This window comes from Taeniopygia guttata, chromosome Z (genome assembly GCF_048771995.1).
Source record: "Taeniopygia guttata chromosome Z, bTaeGut7.mat, whole genome shotgun sequence".
In the NCBI taxonomy this organism is placed as follows: Eukaryota; Metazoa; Chordata; class Aves; order Passeriformes; family Estrildidae; genus Taeniopygia; species Taeniopygia guttata.
In genome coordinates, this window is record NC_133063.1 from 77,332,109 (window position 1) to 77,352,929 (window position 20,821).

Genomic DNA, 20,821 nt, shown 5'->3' on the forward strand with positions numbered 1-20,821 from the left:
AATGAGGCAGCCGGACCAGCTCTAGGCTGACTCCAGCAGGAGCAAGCTCCGTGGCCAGGCGCTGGAACAGCAGTCGGGAGAGAATCACAGGAAGCGCCTGATTTTGCTGCCTGTTCGCCCCCGACCAGGTTCCCAGAGGCACAAATACCAGAAAAGTAAGTGACAGTGGCCTCCTCTCTTTACAGCTGTCCTCCCCTCTTTTGGGCTTGTCTTGCAACTTTCTTAGGAAAGCCAAAATTTCCCCTCAGAGCTGGGAATATTCTAAAAGGAAGGGATTTCAGCAGTGGCCTTTTACCAGTTCTCTGTATTTTCATTTCTTATTGTGGCACCTCTGGTTCTTGTCATAAAAAAATTAAGAATAAGGCATCTCATCTGACAAACAGCCACTTAGAGGGAGCTGCACTTCATCAAGTGAAGAGGCAGTTTGTACCTGAGCTTTCCAAATTTCTAGTCCCCACAGAGACTCGGTGAGTCAGACCTTACCAGAAGAAAATATTGATTGCTTTTACTGCTTTTGAGAGAAATGTTGGTGGTGAGATATGGAGGAAACAAAAGTGATTTTATAATCCCTGTTCTTAACTATTTCTAGATTTTCTTACTGCTGCAAATCAGAGTTATTGCACTGGTGCAAAATAATTAGACAGAGAGTCATAGATCCCTGAGTTTAGAAATAAAACTTAAGTGAATGCTACAATGCTGTTTGAAATTTAAAACAAATTCCTTGCAAAAGCACAATTAATCATGTCCTAATTATTCACTAGACTGTGTGGAAATTAACTGACAGTGTCAACAGGTAAAAGTGTAAGGAATAAGTTTTAAATTCCAATCCTCACATATTTTAAAATATCCCCATAGTTTACTGGTCATCTGTGTTACAGCTGATCCAGTAAAATATATAGGCATTTGAATTTTCTGCAGTTCACCAGTGCACTTAGGAGGAAAAGATTAGCATTTTTTTTATTTCACTTCTCTTGTTAAATATTAGTAACTCTCAGATTTGTGGAAAAAAAAAACCAAAACTTTTGAAATTGCCAATATAAAACATCTTTTTATTTCCAGGGGTAGCCTTCTGCATAAAATTTTTTTTTTGAGAAAGTTAATAAACTGCAAAACATGCATGTTTTTTGAAGTAGCTGTCTCTATCCTTCTTGATTTCCTTGTAACACTACAGGACAATATTTCATGTTCAGAATATTTTTCCACCACACATTTCTAATTATTTCACACAGATACAAAAAAAAAAAAAAAAAAAAAAGCCAAACAAACAACCAACCACAAACCTAACCAATCAGAAAAAACCCTTAAAATAAATGCAGTTTGTTTTTACTGCCTGTTTACCTAAATCTTTACGGTAGTTGTGATATGAGCAGGTGATCCAAGAAATGAAGTTCTCACGGAGGCAGCATGCCAGGCAGGAAATTTGTGGACTAAACAGAGGTGGCTGAGGCAGGGATGATCTTTGAGCTGCTGTTTCTCTCAGGAGCAGCCCCACAGAGGTTGGTGGCAAGACATTCAGGGGCAAATGGGGTTGTGCTCCTTGTCTTGCAGTGGTTTGTATCTCACTTTTGGCAGCTGCATTTTGCCATGGTGGCCACGTTCCTCTGTGCTCAGGGTCACCTCTGGTATTAGGCACAGCTGGCACTGGTGTGAGCCGAGGTGGTCAGCAGCCTGGTGGGAGCTTTGGCAGGAAGACAGGGCTCAGCACTGGATGCTGTCAGACCTCCAGTCTTGCTTTGGCTGCACTCACAGACAGATTTGCCACCAGCCTCAGAGCAGACCTAGATAGAATGCAAAAGCAAATATTGGCTGGGGGACCATGTCCAAATCTAGTAAATATCTATGTTCCCCCTGATACAAATGTCCTTTGCATTGGCTGGATTTTCCCTTTTCTGCTCCCAACAACTTCTCTAACAGCGTGAGCTGCTGCAGACTACTCTCTGCAGAGCTGTAAGACATGTAGCATCTAATCCCACTCTTCACTTACATCCTTCTTCCAGGATGTGGACTTCCCTACATACACAGGCAGGGCAAATCTTTTCTGCTATTCACAGCTGCCCTCCTGCCTCCTTGTGCCAAAGAGAGAGTGGCAGGAATAAGTGATGCAACGAGTTAGGAGAAATACAAGGTTTTGCACACTGTGTCTGGGGCAGGGGAAAGAAAAAGAGACCTGAAGAACTCCTGGAACAGAACCAAACTGTTTTTCTTCTCTGTGTTTACCTTAAAGCACTGGGAGGGTGTCTCTGTGTAGTATTTGGGCTGTTAATTTGGCAGAGGCTGCTCTTAAATGAAACCCACTGGAATTGTCATTCAGGCCAGAGAAGCACTTTTCCAAGAGAGACTCTCAGATTCTCTGGAACAGAAAATAACACAAGTGCAACTTCAGCAAATAAAGGCTAAACCTTCTGGCAGAGTGTTCCTTTCTCAGCTTAGCAAGCTGTCATGCCCCTGCCAATGCACTGGAACTCCATTTAGCAAAAGCTGTTGCAGCCCATGAGTGGGTTCTTTATTTTTTTGGTGGTGTAATTCATCTTTCTGCAAAGAGCCATAAAAAGTATTGAGCAGAAGAGAGCTAGATGAAAAAAAAAAACAAAAACAAAAACAAAACAAACAACAAAAAAAAAAACCCAAACCCCAAAAAAAGCTCACTCCCATGTGCAGAGTAAACCTCTTCTTGAGCTACATCTCTATCACTATTGTCAAGGTCTTGGCCATATACTTAGTGCTCTCCCAAATGCCATCTGGGTGGCAGCCCATTCATTGCTTTGCAGATCTTCCTTTCCCAAGGCAGGCCTAGAGGGCATGATGATACATTGTGCATGCTGTGAAGTCTTATTTTCTCAGAAAGCAGAGAGCTCTTGGCTGCTGAAGACCTGAACCCTCCAAGAGGGCAACTGGATTACAAAGCTCAGCAGCCCAGGAGCAGTATTGTGTCAGGTGAAAGACCTGCCCCTTGGAACTGGCATTGTGTGTAGTGCAGTAACCCCAAACATGAAGGGTGACTTAGTCCTGAGACCTTCACACAGCTGCCTTTGAAGACTCCAGTGATTTCCTTTTCCTAAAGGTTCAGTGAGAGCACAAGTGTGACCGTGAGAGCTTCTGTAAATGCTGCCCTCAGACAGGAGGGCTCCCAGAAGAAGAGATTCAACTATGTGCATTTTGTCCTAGATTTAAAGGCTCTAAAAAAGGTAAATCACTGTGTCAGCATGACTGGTTTTTATAGCGCTTTTGCTGCTCTGCTGTGCTTGTACCGTGGTGTGATTGTCACATAACACTCCCAACACAGGCATGAGGCAGAGAAAGGAGCCCTTGTTTACTCCTGAAGTAGTTCCTCTTCCCTTTTTATTTCATTTTGAAATAAAATTAAGTTCACTGATAGTGTAAGGAATCACCCTGGGGATGCAGGGAAAGGCTCTTCTCATTCATTATACCAGCACTGCAAGGCTGGGCCACCCTGTGTTTGTGTCTCCTCTTGCACACAAATTCTTACACTTGACAATTTTTTCCCACAAACCTTGCACAGGTTAATAAGCAGGAGGGTCAAGGAGGTGCAGAGAAAGAAAAGAAAAAAAAAAAAGAAAAAAAAAGAAAAAAAAAGAAGAAATAAGAAAAAAAAAAGGAATTTCCCTGAGGCAAGGGAACCACAGAAACCTAGACAGAAGTTCAACTCCCTGGTTGCCAGTCCAGCATTCACTCTCAGCACTGAGATCTCTCTGTGTCCCTGTCCACCCATACACCTGTGGGATTTCAGGTGAGAGAAAATTTGGGAAGGGTCAGCACTGAGATGCAGGGAGGCAGCAATAGGGAGAATGAGCAGAGGAAAGATGAGGAGAAGAGCCTGTACCTAGTGGTGAGCTGCTCCTCTTGCTATCCATCAAGCTGGGGTGCATTGTCCCCTCTGCCCTTTCTACCCCTCCCAACCCAAAGAAAGTCTCTGAAATCCAAGCAGCCAGGGTGCAAACTGTGCATGGTTAAACTGCAAGGAGTGAGTTTATTCCTCCTAGGGAAGGGGGAAAAGAAAAAGTCCCATGTCAACAATAGGTAGTGTTTTGTCTTGTAATACCATGCTCAGTCTTGCCCTCTGCATGAAGCTGAGTGTCACACTCTGAAGCTTGTGTGAAACTGAAGAAGGAAACTGTGAGTTTCCCCTTTCTCCTTTTGCCCAAATCACAGGGATGCAAAGGGAAGCACAGCAGCAAGGAGTGATAGCTGGAGAACCTTTGCTCCTGGTGGCAGATCAGGCTCACAAGCACCTGCCTGATAGAGGAAACAGGCAACCTCTGCTCTTCTGTTGCCATTTACTTAAAGGCTGGGGGGACTTAACAAAATCCAGTGCAATGTGTTAAATAACCAATTTTAGCAGGCACTGGGTTTCCCCTGTGGAGTGATGGTGTGGCACCGCAGGTTTACTAGAAGCACTCAAATTCTTGGTGGCAGCAGGCATCTGCTGTCTGATTAAGATTTGCAGGAGAAGGTCTCCAGTGGCCAGTTTCAACATGGATTTAACTTCACCGAGGTCAGAGGTATAACTTGAGGGAGGAACTTTCTTGTCCAAGATCTTTAGTTAATAGCATCCCGCTAATTATGAGTGAGAGCTGGGCTGCTGGAGAGTCCCCTGCCAGCCCTCAGACATTAACCGCTGGCTCGGGGGCCATTTACTGGGGAATGTCTGGCAGAGATGTGCTTTGTGCCTGAGCTGCTCTGCTGCTCTGCTGCTGCCTGAATTGCCTGAAAGGCTTTAGCACGGAGAGGCTGTGAGAATTGCTGGTGGGAGAGATCTTCATCTCTTCCGCCGTTCAGTCTTTTGTCTGGTGAAACTCGCGGCTGCATTAAAAACAGGCGGTATTCTGCCCACCCCACATTTTTATATTTTTCAAATGAGTAGGCAGGGGGGTGCAAAAAGCTTCAGTGTCTCTTTGGTGGGTGGTGGTGGCTTGTTTTTCCTTTTTTTTTTTTTTTTCCTGTTTCTTGCTGTTGGAGCAGATTTGCTGGGGCTATTTCTTTGCATAATTCTCTTTACATGTTGCAGATGTGCACCTTAGCTCATGAAACTGCATTTACCTCCTACTTCTGGACATGCCTTCTTGACCTGAGTTAAATCCCTTCCTCAGTGCAAAATTATGTCCTTCAAAATTTATCTTGTGAAAATGGTGTAAACTTTCAGATTTATGTAGCTGAGAGCAGAATTAATCCTCTTGAATTTAAATTGCTGTCTTCCTGGATCTTTAATTGTCAACTAAATGTGGGGCTGTTAATCTGTGGTTAGGAAAGGTGAGCAGAAAGTACAGAGTCCGAACCTGCAGGTTAATGTAATAAATCTATACATTATTTGTACAGACGGGTGATTTCTGCACAGATTTAAAACAGACCAGTGGGATACAAGCGGTGCACAACCTGTAGATGACACGTATTTTATACAGTGCATCAGAGAAAGCTAAAGAATACATTGCTTGGTTGTGCAAAATTAACAAAGACCTGAAGTTGCAAATAATAACACTGAAAGACAAGTTTGGTGAGAAAAGTTGGAGAGAAGGAAGGAAAAGAAGGGAGGAAATGAGGCAAAATAAATGGAAATCAGATCCCTTGCCAGCAAACTGGCTGCATTTTAACTGAAAGGTGCTCTGGTTACAGAGAACTTGAGGGATGTGTAGGTGACTAGTGAAAAAAGCTGTGCTGAAACATTATAATCACTGCAGGATTGGACCAGGATAATTTTTCTACTATGTTTCTAATGGAAACTCCAAGCACAACAACAGGGAACCCACACCAGTAAAGACAAAAAGGAGAGGAATTTAAGGTGGAGAGACTGTAAAGTGGCTTTCACCTGAAACAAAGCTCCCCAAAGAGCTATCCCTGCAAGAGGAGGCACCGGGAAAGGAAAGGAGCTGTTTGCTGATCTCAAATAAACGTCAGAAACACAAACACTCATTTTTGAAGTGTAAAGCAGGAGCTGTTCTCACAAAGGCATCTGTTTGCTGACAAGGCTTGTGACCACAAATGTAGCATTGTCCTTTTCCAAAGGCATGAGTGGAGAGACAAAGAAAGCACGGCGTGAAGGAGTAGGCTGGGTTTATTTTTCCACCAATAACACCACTAACAGGACAAGAGGGCATGTTCACAGCACCAGGGCTGGATGTTAACCTGCTTTCCTGGAGTGCTGTGCTGGGGGCTGTCTGCAGCAGGAGGAAGAGAAGAAGCAGACTCACTCTTGGTATTTATAGCTGAGATGTAAACAGGTACCCAGCAAACACTGACCCACACGGCAGAATTACAGTGCACAGCCCCAAAGGCCTGGCAAAATACAGTCCAGTCAACCCATTAGAAGAAACAAGGAAACCCAAATAACTTTCCCTATGTTACCAAAAATAACTACCTTTGTACAGATAAGTATGTCTTCAGAAGAAAAAAAAAAAAAAGTATCAAACAACCACATAAACAGAAAAACAGAGGACAGAGAAAGAAGCAGGTGGCATTCTGCATTTCATATGGATTTGAGCAGCTGCTTGGAAGAATAAATATGTAAAGGCAAAGGTTTTGCCTTGGGCACTGGAAACATTGCAGTACAGAGAAGCACCGAAAGACAGTGTTTAAATCTGTACCACTGGTATGGCAGTGCTCTTGCCAGAAAGGTATATGAAACATATTTGAGGTAGGTGCAAAGCACCAAGCAGGTTTGTTCCCACAACACAAGCCAATAACAATACATAGAGTAGGAGAAAAATTAAAAACTTAAAAAAAAAAAAAAAAAAAAGAGAGAGCTATAATCCCCACTTGGATCAAGCAATGAGTCTTAATGTAAGTCTACAAAAGACAAGAAAAACTCTCAGCAACCTGAAATGTAAGGGTTTGTTTTTTAAAGGAGCCTTTCATGAAACAAGACCATTTTGATGAGACAATTTTCTCATCCCCTAAAGGCATGACAGTAATTTCAGACCTCTACCAAAATAGAAATGTGTTAACAGTGTAATGGCCAAGCAGAGCCTGTGAGGTACTGTCAGCATGAGCAGCCACTGACAGTGTACAGCCTGTACTGGCTGCATCCCTGACCAGAGGTCTCTGAACACAGCTGTGACACGATTCATAGTGCTGCAGCTGTGCTCCCCTGGCAGCTGCTAATGCGTGCTGGACTGGAACTTGAAGGAGCTGGGCAGGGATTTCCCTGCCTTGGCTCCCTGACAGGGCATCCCAATTAAACTGTGAGTCACATTTGTGTTTCTTTATTCCCTTGGTCTTTTACTGTCTGTTTTGGTGAACCCCAAGTGTCTTACATGGTGTAAGGCTGCTTCTGGAAACAGGGTCACAACTGGGCTGTCATCCTCAAATTTCCTCTTCCTGGGGATGAAGGATGCTATTCCCTCTGCTCCCCACTCCCCTTTAGAGGACTACAGTAAAGAAAGGTTTGCCTGTGGGTATAAAAAGCTGAGGTTTTCACACGCATAAGAGGGTAAGGAAACATTTGTCCTTTAGCCTCTTGGCTGTGGAAAGCTCTTCCATGCTCCAGCTGTCTGCATGCCATTGGCATAAAGAGCTGCTTCAGAAATGGAAGAGTCTCTCTCCTCCAGGGCTGTGGGAGAGAAAGGAAGGTGCTTTCCCATGGTGATGGGAGAAAGGTTAGGGCAACACAAAGAACTTTTGGCAGTCTTTCTGGTAAATGGCATTTAAAATCACTGTGCACCCCTTGCCTCAGTACTCTTTTTTGCCAGGTCTGCTCTGGGCATGGGGCTCCCTTTGCTGGCCCTGTGAGGGTTGACAGGAAATTACTGGGGAGAGGCTTTGTCTGGGATGCCAGCATGCTTTGTAGGAATCACACTTTCCCTCACACACTTATGACAGTCTGGCTTAGGTCTTGGCATTTCTCAAGAGGTTAGAGGAGAAGCCTGTAGACTGAAAGTGAGAAGTGTCTGATACCAGCAGTGAGCAGCCACTGTGGGCTGGGCAGGGAACCAGAGTGGTGCAGCTCTGGAGAAATAACCACAGTCATACATGTCTCTGTGTGGGCTGAGTGCTCACTGAAGGCCAATGGTGAAGTCCACCTGGCTTAGTTCCAGCCAGGAATCACCCAGCTTGGGCCAGCTGGGTACAGACTCCAGGGAGGTGTGAAATGAGGCTGGGAAAGAGGGGATGTGTTCTGCACTGGGTCTGCTGCTTTCCCCCATAAAAACTGCCTGTGTGGCTCTCGCACAGCCTGGTGGGATGACAAATGCATTGTCTGTTGGGAATTCTGAGGAGCCTGGAGAAGCTGGGCTTGTAGCAGCACTAAATGCTTGTATAAGGAAATTAAACTCCTTTACCTCCTTTGTGAAGTTCTTACTGAACTCTAGAGATCCAGTTGCTTCTCTAACACTTCCACTTGTGACTTTAGGGTGAATCTGTGAAGGACATGGAGGACAAGAACACCAGCCAGAGAGGGTAAAAATTAGAAGACTAGCATCACCTCTCAAGTTCTTGCCACTGGCCTAGAGGTTTACAATGGCCCTAAAAAAGCAGCCTGTGTGAAAGCCAGGTGTATCCAGCATTCACTCACCATCTCCTTTGCTTTGTAGCATCTTAAGAATGACAAGGAAGATCTTCACCAATACCAGGGAGAGGTGGAGGCAGCAAAATGTCAACAGTGCCTTTGCCAAGCTGAGGAAGCTCATTCCCACCCACCCACCAGACAAAAAACTGAGCAAGAACGAGACGCTACGCTTGGCCATGAGATACATCAACTTCCTCGTCAAGGTCCTGGGAGAGCCAGGCCTGCAGCAGACAGCAGTGGCAGCTCGGGGCAGCATCCTGGGATTCTTCCAGCAAGCCCCACACTTGCAGAGCATGGAAGAGCTGACACTGATCGAAAACTGTGGTGTCTCCTGTCCCGGCATGAGCAGCAATATAGTGGAGTGTTGGTCAGAGGCATCGTCCCCCTAGCAGACAGTGAGATGTGCAGTCTCGGTGTTAGTGTGATAGTCCCTCTCTCCTGGCAGAATCATGGGTTGCTCTTCTGCGTATTGTGATTATCTATTTATATTTATTGCTATTTAATTTGCATTTTTACTTAATAGGATAGGAAATCCTTGGTCGTGCAAAAACCTGGCAGTCCAGATGGAAAACTTGTGGTCTCTGGGAGCTTGGAAAGACTTGCTGCTGTCATGACAGAGCCCAAGCCAGAAGAGTCTTCTGTCCAGATCTTCTCCATAAATCAGGGCATAGATATTCCTTCAGTGTTTCTGACAGGGAAAGAAATTATTCTCCCATTCTATTTCAAGGAAACACTATTGAGATGAAAAATTATGACAGCACCACAAAATTTGTCCACAACAGAGATCCGGCCTCGGTAGTGAAAGACTTTGAGAGATGAAGTATTTGGCCTCAGTCCTCCATGAGTTGTTCTAGGGGCTAATTGCACTCAGTCTTGAACTTGTGAATCTTATTTCTAGCTCTATTCTTTTTTTTTTCTTTTTTTTTTAAATCCTAGCCCTTGAACCTGGCTACATATTTCTTCATCAGACAGGAGGGATCCCTTATGTCAGAGCAAAGCACATTAAACAAAATTAAATGTTAGGTTAAAGCAAAAGGCAACAATTTAAAATGACAAAATGCATAGTCATAGATGAGTTTCAGTGGGTTCATTAGGCAAAGTAAATCTCCTCCACAGCAGTGACAACGTGAACCTGAAGGAAGATGGTCAGCTATACCCCAGCTGCCCCAAAAGCCCATCAAAGAGATTGGTTGGTGACTCAATGCCTTGTTCTTCTGGAGGAGGTGTAGTAATGGAGGAGGTCCTCTTTGTGAAGGAAGTCCTGGGACAAAGGCCTCAGTGAAGCACTGTGAAAACCTTTGTGGACAAAGCTATGTCTACATAGCATGCACAGGCCATATGACTGCCCTTAAACTCCCTGCTTTCTCCTGCCCTAGCTGAGGTTTTCCCACCTGGATACTGTCCCATATGGGCCAATGGAGCAAGTACAAAGAAATTGTTGTAAATATCTTCCATTTGTGAGTCACTTCCCTGTATGAAACATCATGCTGTAGGTGTTTACATGATAAGCTGCATGAAAGTGGTCACTGTGGATTATTGTTGCCCACAAAAACATCCAATCTAATTTCCTGACTTGAGTTATAACCTGTGCCAGCCAAGGCCTGGCCTGCTCATATGACTTATGAGAAGCCCAAAACAGCAGAAAAAATGATGTCAGGTTTAAGTAGAATAGCTTTCTGGTGAGATCCTGCTCCCACTGACACAAGTGCCTCTTGATTTTCATGTGGACCAAGGTACATGTCAAGGCTTAGAAAAGACAATTGCTCATGACTGGTGGAGAAATGTAGCTCCTGTAGTCCAGGGCATGTCCCTGGGCTGTTTCTGTTTGTTCATGAGACAAGGAGGTGCTTTAAGAAAGCAGAACTAGGGTTTGTGCATGCAGCATGTACGGCCTTTCTGCATGAGGGGATTTGGCACCTGAAGCTGAGCTGCCTTTCAAAGCCTCACCAAGCACCAGGTGCACCAAAGAAGCCAGGGCTGGCTCCTGCTATGGGGATGTTGGGCTGTCCTCAGCACTGACAAAAGCCAAGGTCTGACAATATCTCAGCTCACCCCATCCAGCACTGGTGCTGGAAGGTACAGGCATGCCAGTGAACAGATTTTGACCAAAAGAAAGAAAGAAAAAAATAAAGCGGAAAGAATTCATGTTGATTTAGTTTCCTTTCTGAACACTGCTAATAGTTTGCTTATCCCTGGGTTTGTGATCTGTCAGGATGGCCCTGGGGAGCAGCTCAGTGGAAAGACACCAAGAGTCCTCTGTTTCTCCTCACCTCTGCCCACATTAATGTGACTAAATGGAGCCACAGCCTCTTCTGCATGGCACCTTGAAGGTAATGAGCCATATCCTCCTCCCATCTATCTGCTGGCTGGCTGGCGTTCCAGCAGGACAAATTAGTCCAAGTGAATCGGAGCACTTCCTGCAGAGGCGTGGTGGTGCTGCTGGGTCTATCAGTCACTTGCTATCCTTGGAAACACACATCACCAAGGTGAGGAAAAACATCTTGTGAGCAGCTGTCATACTGGGGAAAGAAAACCTGGCAATTTTGTAACATAATACGCTTGTATCTTCTATGCTAAAAACTTTCTCATCTTGTTATTTCTTTGGTTCATATAGCCATTTTCTTTGATCTCCTTTCAGTTTAGGGGCTCCCTACTGTCACATTCAGCAAGTATTTCCCTAGATCTCTCTGCCAAAGATTTCTTTTTTTTGGTCAAGTTTCTTCTTTGTGTTTTGGGGATTTCTTATCTGTGTCATCATGAACAAATACAGTGCAACTGATAACACTTTGTGCTATATGTTATTTAACACCTAATATATTCCAAATAAATTATTTAAGAAACTAATCTTTTTTGCTCTAAACTTCTCTAAAATTTCATTTTACATTTGCAAACCACTTGGTAGAGGATCTCAAAGACCTTATGATGTGATTTCCAGCAGAGGATTTTTCTGCTGTCTCTTATGCAAGAGTCTTGGTTGTAGAAAAACCATTTTCAGATGATGAACAATGAAGGAATTGTTTACTACAATTTCTTACACTTTTAGTTCATATTGTATTTCTATCTGTGCTAAGAAGATTTTGACCAGCTCTTGAAAAAGACAAATAACTAAAATTTCATTGCACAATGTTGTTATTTATCTCTTCTAAAGACTCACAATTCAAAACATTTTAATCAACTACATTTTAAAAACATATGACACTCTAAAGAATTATTTGGAGTCCATTGTTATCTGGAGATGTTCAGATAGGCATAACCAAAAGATTCAAACAGGAATCCAGGTTTGGATATAAAAAATAATTCAAAGTTGAGGGGAGCTTAGGATGTTAAGCTACTCTTTCTGGCTAACATCTGGTGGGAACAATCCAATCTCCAACTGCATCTGAGGCTGGGAGAGGGAGAGGAAGCACTAGGGTGACAGATGCAGGAGCTGTGAGGAAGAGATGTGAAATCACTGGATCACAGGGACAGTTTCAGTTTCATGATTGACTGGATGTCTCACATCCAGTGAGAGCGTTCTTTGAACACCAAGAAAGGAATTTCTGCACAAAATGTGTGCCAGGAAAGCATTGTCTCAAGGAATTATATACAAAAGTCAAGAAATCAGCAAATGTGAAGTTCAAAATGCATTTATGTGTGGTCTCCAGTATGTATTTATACTAAACAAGGCAATGTCACCTTAGAGAGAGTGCTCTGCTTCCAGCAGGTGATGCCAAATCAGTTTGTCTGCTGGGGATCATGTGGCAATCCCTCCTCTGGAAGTGGCATGGTACAGCCATGCCAACACAGTGCTGTGAGATAATGAGACCCGTACCATGGAGATGTACCAAGTTATTTAGAGTTGGCTGAAAATGTCTCAGGTATGTTGTTGCAGTGGCAAAACCTTAGTACAAATGACAAAAATATCCCTAGTCCTAAGGGCCCTACTGTCCCTGGCTGTAACTAGTAGTGCTGAATAGAGTTGCATGAACAGCATTTTTTTTTACTTTTATAATTTCTTTTTTTCTGTGAAGCTATGTCTGTCAATACTGCAAGGAAGACCAGCTAAGGTGGCATTTTCTAGAAGCATCCTTGGTATCTACTGGTACAAAAAAGGAGTGCTGGAAAGTTAAAAGATTCATGGTCTGCTCCAACCCATGGTACTCCTAACCTGCACAGAGGGTGTGAAGAGTGCTCCTGTGAATTTTTGATGCAGAAACCTCAGTGAGACACTCCTTTACTTGGAATTTCTAACAGGATCAGTGGAACAATACAGCTCCACATTTCAGCTCAAATGAGGATTACTTACTTCAGAGGCAGGAAACAAGTTCTGCCACTGTTCACCTGTCACAGGGCCTAAGGGAATTGACATCCATCACATCCACTTTCTCAATATCCCCGTTGTGGCTGTGTGGAATTGTGGAATGTAATTGCAATTGGATATTTGGGCCGGGTAAGGAAAGGAATGAGTTGCAAATGTATTTGAGAGGATGCTGTAGTCATGTGCACAAATCCCAGTGAAGGCCAGCCTGTGGTAAGAGGAAGGCCAGGTCTGCAGTCTGGGGTTTGGCTTGAGATTCTGTGGATTCAAATCCTGGTGGATGTAAACATGCTGTGCCTGGCACTAGACAATGCACAGTGAGATTCCACATGTGTTTCTGGAGTATTGCCCACGCTGAGGAAGACACTGTGGTAGGTTTGTACTTGGCAGCCTTGTTTGCTGTACCTTGTCTGAATCAGGGGGAATGAAGGTACAATGGGCATCACAGAGGGGGACTCACAGGATTCCTGGGACAGCTGCACTGAATGGCACAGCAGAGCTGTTTCAGGACACGAAGATCCATCTTAGCACCTGGTTCTGAACAGAAGGTAAAGGTGCAGCATCAACGTGTTTCACAGGTATATGATTCATGAACCATTTCTAATCAGTTCCCACAAATTTATTTGCTGCTAGGGAATGATATGCAGTGAGCATGGCTAAAGTAGTGTGAGCAAGGCAGATCTGACTTTTGTTCTTTGAAGGCTGGGTGATGAAAGGAGGTGGAAAGAATGGACGACTTAACTACTGACCTGTGGGGCAGGGGTCACTTGGGAGCCAGTCTTAAATCTAAAGGTCATTGGCACAGTGACAGAGTCCAAACCCACCACTTTTCAAGGGAGTAATTGTATTTTTAATACAGCAGGTGCTGAGAGAATCAGATGGGAAAAGGTGGGTGGAAGAAGCAGCTCAAAAAAGTACTTGGGTTACAGAAGGTAGAGAGATTGCCCTGTGCACAGTCAATACCTATATGTGGTTGAATTTATTCACTTTTGTTACCCCTGTAATCCATGAACAGCATTTTCTTTGCACACTGAGGTGGTTCAATTCTTCTCTGTAAGGAACAGAGCCTCATCCCAATGTATTCTCATTCCACTCCCTTTCCATCTGTGCACACAAATGCATATCCCATCCCTCCACAGTTTGTTTCACTGCCTTGGATTGCAATCCCAGCAGAGCACAAGAGAGGACCCTGTGATAAACTTCTTTTGGAGAAGAGACACCTCAGCACCAAGAAAGAGAGGCCAAGAGCAGCCAGCCTTTCCTGGGTACATCTGTCCTGCTGAGTGTCAATGTCACAGAACAGCACAGAAGAGGTTCAGGATGAAGGGCAGGAAGAAGTCAGTGAGACTCCTGTGGATCCCAGCATGGACTGCACTGGGACTCAAATTAAGTGGCTGACTTTTAAGCTGGCCAGCCATGCAGAGAGCTGGCCAGCTCAGTAGCACAGGGCAGCAGAGGTTTCCCATGCATACACCTTTCTGCAGATGGCTGGAGGCACAGTACCTTAGAGCTTGGGAAGGTCCCTCACTTTCTCTGAAATTCCCTACTCTGCACCTTGAAAGACAGGCTCTCAGGTAGCCTAAAACCTTAATGAAAAGCTGAAGGATGACAGCCTGCAGTCACCAAGTCTCCAGGGAGGTGTTCTGCCTCCAACCCTGTCTGTAGACATTGATTAACATTGATTTTCTCTTGGTGACTGTATTTGGCAAACCCTGGCAGACAGCAGTGCTTAGCCCTGGAGCTGAGAAAGGCCAAGAGCAGACAATATTAACTCTGCCTTCAGATCACAGCAGGATTGCCATGCTCTGATACATTGATTTACAGCCAACCAGAACACAACCTATGTATTCCCTCAGCTCACGACTTCACAGCACTAAATTCCAGCTTTAAAAAACTTTACACTTACTGGAAAGACCTAAACTCTCACGAGGAAACTGCAATGCCTAAAAGCACCTTGAGTGGAGCTATCAGACCTAGTTAACCACAGCAACTCTGACCAGCTGACCATGACCTGAAATATTTTACTGCCTGTAGGTTAAAAGATATTTCAGAAGGAAGAATCTGGTCCTGCTGAGAGGCTTTGCAGTGGTCTCTGTGGGACTGAATGGAAAAAAGCCAGCTGCCAGTTGAAAGTTCCCTACAGAGAGAGTGAGCTTGGCAGATTGGACTTGCCAAGAGCACTTGGTGCTGGCACAGCTTGTTTGGGTGGGAAATATTCCCACCACTTGAAAGGGAACTGAAATAACACTGAAGGAAGCTGCCTGCTCTGGCTCTTCCTCCAGAGCTATGCTGCAAACATTTTTCCCAAATTTTCAGGCACAGAAGAGCAGCCAGCTGCTATCTGGTGAACATGCCCAGCCACTGTGCTTGGCACAGGACAGCCCAATCTCAAAGGCCACATTTCTGCACAGACATGTGGAATGCAAACAGGTGTTCCCCAGCTCTTAGGTTTAGAAGTGAGAAAGTCATGGCAGGTAAGTTCAGCAGCACAAGTTTACCTGTCAATTTCGAATGGAATAGCTGGGCAGATACAGAAAACACAAAACAGACATGTCCGTCTTTATATCTTTCTGTCTATCTATTATCTATTGATCTGTTACCCTTATCATCTCCTTGAATTAATTTAAATTCACTTAAGGTTACATGCAAACAAAAATACACAAATTTTGCCTTTATAATCAAAATAATTCTACTTTCAGACTAAAGACTAATGTAAGTGAAAAAAAATGAAAACAAGACAGAATGCCAGTGAAAGTATGATGGATGAATTAACCATGCCTGACACAACCTGGATGGACACTACACTTGTTGTAGGGACATAGACCTCTGATTCTGACATGGACACACACTGTCATCTGCAGAAAATAAAGTAACATCACCTTGTTTCTCTTACATCTAAAAAGTAATTAAAACTGTTAGTTTGGTAATTCTGAAGTAGTGGCTTCTATTAATCTCAAATATTTCCCAAAAGTACAGGTTCCTGAACTAAAACAGACATACACTGATTATGTGTTTCTGGTTAGCAAGTATGTTCTCTAAGTCACTCAATAGTACAGCTATAAGTTGCTAAAGTAAATTTTTTTAATTCAGAGAACTGAAAATACTACTAAAATAATAGTAGAAAAAAGAGTTTATCTGCTATTTAGCATAAATTCATCAGGTAAATATTTCCAGAAGCCCTCTGTGTGGTGCTGTTAAGATAAATCAAACCAAAGACAGTTTTCTTGAAAACTGGAGGTTCAAGTTAGGCAGGAGTTTGTCATAAATACTGCCTCAAAGCTTGACTTACCCTGACATTTATGCTTCCTTTTATCCTGTCTCTCTGAAGTAAGGCAAAACTCTAGGGCTGGGGCTGTCAGTAAGACTCTTGATCTCAAGGGCTCAACTTGAAACATTTTAGGGTTGCTGTGACTGCTTTTTGGGGTATTTTTCTTGTAATCTATGTCCATGACTGCTTTTAAGATACATCAGAAAGATGAGGTTGACTGGCCAGACAATTCAGCTGGAAGAGCTGGTAGTGTAGAAGCAGCCTGAATACATTTTTAAAAATAGGCACTTTTAAAAAGTCATTTAATCTCATGCTCCTGAATACACCAGCATATAGAGCCCCTAGCTGCTTTTAAAACCTGTGGATTTGTGGCTATGGATTTGAGTCTTGAGTCCTCAGGGAACATTCATCTCCCAGTATGGGCAGAAAGAAGAGAATCAAGACAGGCACTAAGGCAATCAAGCAGATTGTTTACTACTCTTAGCAAGGCAAGTCCAGCACAGAATATGTCTAGGAACACCCCCAATACAGACACATACCCTGCCCCTAGACAGCTGCATTTTTCCCCCTTACACATTTCTTATCAGTCGCCTGCAGAAACTCTGAAAGTCTTATCTTGATAGGCCAGATTACTAAAATGATCTCCTCTCCATGATGAATAGAAATCAAACTGGTTTTCTCTGTCAGCAAAGCATACATTCCCAGTACAGACAGTTAAATCAACCTCTCCTCTCCTCTCCTCTCCTCTCCTCTCCTCTCCTCTCCTCTCCTCTCCTCTCCTCTCCTCTCCTCTCCTCTCCTCTCCTCTCCTCTCCTCTCCTCTCCTCTCCTCTCCTCTCCTCTCCTCTCCTCTCCTCTCCTCTCCTCTCCTCTCCTCTCCTCTCCTCTCCCTCTCCCTCTCCCTCTCCCTCTCCCTCTCCCTCTCCCTCTCCCTCTCCCTCTCCCTCTCCCTCTCCCTCTCCCTCTCCCTCTCCCTCTCCCTCTCCCTCTCCCTCTCCCTCTCCCTCTCCCTCTCCCTCTCCCTCTCCCTCTCCCTCTCCCTCTCCCTCTCCCTCTCCCTCTCCCTCTCCCTCTCCCTCTCCCTCTCCCTCTCCCTCTCCCTCTCCTCTCCTCATTGCATGTCTCCTGTCATCCTTTCAGTGTCTTTACCCTCCCCCCAGTTAATTCCTATGCTTTAATACCATCTAAGAGTCCTTAGTGAGAAGAGGATCTGCTTGCTATGCAGGTGCAAGTTTTCAGCACCACAGCACAACAGCAATGCCACCCGCTCTGCCCTCCTCAGGGCTTCTCTTTGTGAGCCACTTTTTCTTTTCTTCCTTTTCAGCTCGGTGCTGAACAACCCCATGCAGATAATCTGATTATGCTAATTTGTACTTCATGAACCCAAAGTAAGGGGATCTGCGGAGGGTGAGCTGGGCTGGGGATAGGGTGGTGAGGGCAGGAGAGAGGTTTGGGTGGGGGGTACACAGACAATGGGTTCAAGTCAGTTAACAAAAAAAGCCGTCTGTATTGCCAAACAAAGCACACTCCGGGTAACCCCTTGCTGCTCTTGACAGTTTAGAGTGTCCCAAACTGGCCTGCGCCACTGAGCAGAAAAGGGAACACGGAGAATATACAATGAAGGGGCACAATGAGAAGTCTGTTTCCTGTTGAATGTTGTTTTTGCTTTTTTTTTTTCCCCTCCTTAACTAATCCTTCCCAGAATCTAGTAGTTGGAAGTACGGTCCACAAATTGTTTGTCAGGTGGTAGCTATGGCACTAGACAACTTCTGAGCGCACATACCCTCATCTGTCCAGTTAGACTGATGATGCACTCAAAATTTATTGAATAATGGGCAGTGACTTTGCAGACACAAGCTCACAACTCTCAGCTTGGACTTGTCCCTCTGCAGGAGCTGATGGAGTCCCAGCTTGGTTTTACATGGTCTTCACTGCAGCAGGAATTAGTCAGGAAACAACCCTGAGGGAAAAAAAAAATAAATAAAGGGTATGGAAAAAAACATTTTCAAGATTAAAGCAATCCCAAAACTGTTTGCATTGGCAGGGAACTCCTGAGATCATCTGATCTAGCCTCCTGCTCAAGCCATGTCACCTAGACTTCTTTGCCCAGGACTGTGCCCAGTCAAGTATCTCCACAGAACCTTTGCTATTGCAAAGGAAAATAGGAGAGGGAAGGAAGGCAGTTGCTTTGCACTCTGCCTTGAATAAGACAGCTCCTCTTTCTCATGCAGAACAGTCCTGAAGTCCTGAGCAGAGTATCTCTGGACACCATTTTATAAAAGCAAATGGAGGAGGAAAAATAACTATCCTGAAGCTGTCATCTCAGATCCAGTCTTGGGCTCAGTTGCATTTGCATTAGGGTATTGCATGAAGTTTACATGATAGGGTAGAAAACATGCAATATCTTGCCAGCATTGCTCTTTTTTTTATTTGAGATCTCATTTGCTGAATGTGTAGTGCATTACAAGGCCTATATCAGTATTTAACAAAATTAGTTCTAAATAACACTGTGAATGGAGCGATTCAGTAAAGGAGCAGAAAAAAGGCATCAGAAATGTAAGATTACCAGGTTAAATTCAAATATAAAGAGTATTTTGAAACTGTCAGATGTTGTTGGAAGCATCTACATTCACTATATGCATGCAAATGTGCCTTGCTTTTCTCTCTTTTCCCTGGGAAGCAGGGAAGCTTATCAGATGTGATCCAAACCAAACAGTATTTTTATGAGCTGTGTAATATTTCACATAAATAGATCCGATTAAAAACCAATTTTAAATCTGAGACAATCAGTAGTCCCAGATCCTATGCTCCCTGAATGCTAGTTGCCTGGTGCTCTTGGAACACTTAAAATTCACTGGTGTCTAATGAACTTCAAAGACCCGGGCTTTTGCCCTGCTGATATATGTACCACAGAAAAGCCAGTGAATGCAGCAGGACTTAAAGCAATGGAGTAGTTTGAGGCCTGTCATTTGTACTATTTGAGGTCTTCCTGTATCCTTTTCTTCCCTTCTACAGCAGCTCTTGGGTGAGACCACAATGGCAAGGATTTGACAAAGTAGATAAACAAAGTAGCATAATCTGGAGGAGAAAGTTTTGTTCTGTCCCCTTGTGTTTCTCCTGACCTGAAGGATGACCTGCCCCAAACCACTGCTTTTCCTAGCTTTTTTCTTATATAGTGAGTTACAGTAAGCAAGGATGTTTATTTTGCTACATATATATATACAGGGAGTTAAATGCAATGGGTTTTGGCCTCATTTGAAACTATCACATTATATTAAACTATTAAGTTATATACATATGATGTTAATATATTAACAACAATATATGAAGAATGTATTGCCAGCTGTGATTGATTACAACCTTGAAAGTAGCTAGCAGTGGCTATTTCTGACGTGTGTTTTTCCAGAAAAAGCAAATCCTGAGCAGCTGGATGAAGCAGGCCCACAACTGCTGCATTACAGTGATGAAAGGCACAGCAGGTGCATTGAGCACCCAGTCCTGAGAATCAGGTACCTACTGAGAGGACAAGGAGGTGCTCAGTGTTTATTGGAGCTGAACCACAAATCAATACAATCACCAAAGGCTCACCTAGGGGACATTACAGGACAGTGACAGTACAGCACTCCTGCATGCCACTGATGGGGGAAAGTCCCAGCTGCAGGGAAAGGCATCCTTTGAACCTTGGCTGGATCAGCAGAGGGTTGGAGCTTGTCTCAGTCCCATCAACTAATCAGCAAGTGATCTATTTGATGATGCAGTAGAGAGATAAGGTAAAAAGAGTTAGAGTCTACTCTATAAATCAGCTCCTCGCAGAAAGAATACTGTTAAGGAACAAAATATGCTAAGAGAGGCCTAGCAGCCAAGATCCTAATTTTTGTTAACCTAAATTAAACTCTATGTGAAGTCATGACTGAGTTTACTACTGCAATAAAGATACAAAACATTGGAGTACTTCTATTACAGACATACAAACTCTTTTCGTATACTTTCATAGCCTGAAGCACACACTTTTGCCTACTTTTGTGTCCATGACTTAAGGTAGACACAAGGGACCTCTTGGACAGAGCCAGCAGAACTGGCTACAGCTGCTACAGTCCTAGGCTTCACCTAGGAAAGAACACAGTGCTTCTGCTTCAAAGGCTGCAGGAGAAGAGAAATTTTAAATGGATCCTTAACAACTTGTGAGAATCTAATCTGGTGAGAGGCAGGATGCATCTGAGGTGGAGGTAAGTCAAAGAACCCCCAAAACATTATTTCTGCACTTTGCAATTTAGATTGGCATTAACCATCATGCAACGAAAATAAACCAGAGTAATGTTGTGTTAGGAGAAACCTGACCATCTGAACTTCCTATGATTTATTTTCTCAAAGTTTTTCAGAAACTCTGAAAGGAGATAGGACCTGACCTTCTGTAGGAAAACTGGAAAAGAAGGAGGGCAGCCAGAGTGATGAAGCTGGAATGTGCAGAAAGGTAAAGGTGGGGCCTGATACACAAGTTATGATTGAAGGCATGCACAAGTAAGATGACAAAAGGGAATGAATAGCCAGATTCTCAGAGACAGACAGGAATCTGATAGGTGTACTAAGCCATGAGTAAATGCTGAGGATGCCATGGAGAAAGCAAAAAAAAACAGACAAGCTGTGGGGAGTGACACTGAAAGAAATATACAGGGTTGATGAATATATGGTGCTGGTGAGAGAGGAAACAGCGGAAAATGTTCCAGAAGATCAGAGTAAGCAG

General features: G+C 43.8%; 2 protein-coding genes and 1 long non-coding RNA gene across 4 annotated transcripts in view; 2 read left to right on the forward strand and 1 right to left on the reverse strand.

Moving 5' to 3' along the window:
• TAL2 (TAL bHLH transcription factor 2) lies at positions 1–11,359 on the forward strand. The gene is made up of 2 exons (XM_004174656.6): positions 1–155; positions 8,541–11,359. Exon 2 carries the CDS (start codon positions 8,551–8,553, stop codon positions 8,902–8,904), a length of 354 nt encoding a protein of 117 aa, XP_004174704.1. The 5' UTR covers positions 1–155; positions 8,541–8,550; the 3' UTR covers positions 8,905–11,359.
• Positions 1,208–20,821, reverse strand: part of LOC115491012 (uncharacterized) — a 23,424-nt gene continuing 3,810 nt past the window's right edge. Inside the window, exons 2-4 of one of the 2 annotated variants that reach the window (XR_012052806.1) lie at positions 19,669–19,822; positions 17,864–18,040; positions 1,208–1,778 (exon numbers count right to left, since the gene is read on the reverse strand). This is a non-coding gene — a long non-coding RNA (uncharacterized lncRNA). Of the gene's footprint in view, positions 1,779–17,567; positions 18,041–19,668; positions 19,823–20,821 lie in introns of those variants that run through there. The other variant, XR_012052805.1, reaches the window with a different exon arrangement.
• The window catches only part of TMEM38B (transmembrane protein 38B), a 20,988-nt gene continuing 20,638 nt past the window's right edge, over positions 20,472–20,821 (forward strand). Inside the window, exon 1 of the mRNA XM_072921862.1 lies at positions 20,472–20,551. The gene's annotated coding sequence lies outside the window, so the exon portion shown is untranslated. The remainder of the gene's footprint in view (positions 20,552–20,821) is intronic.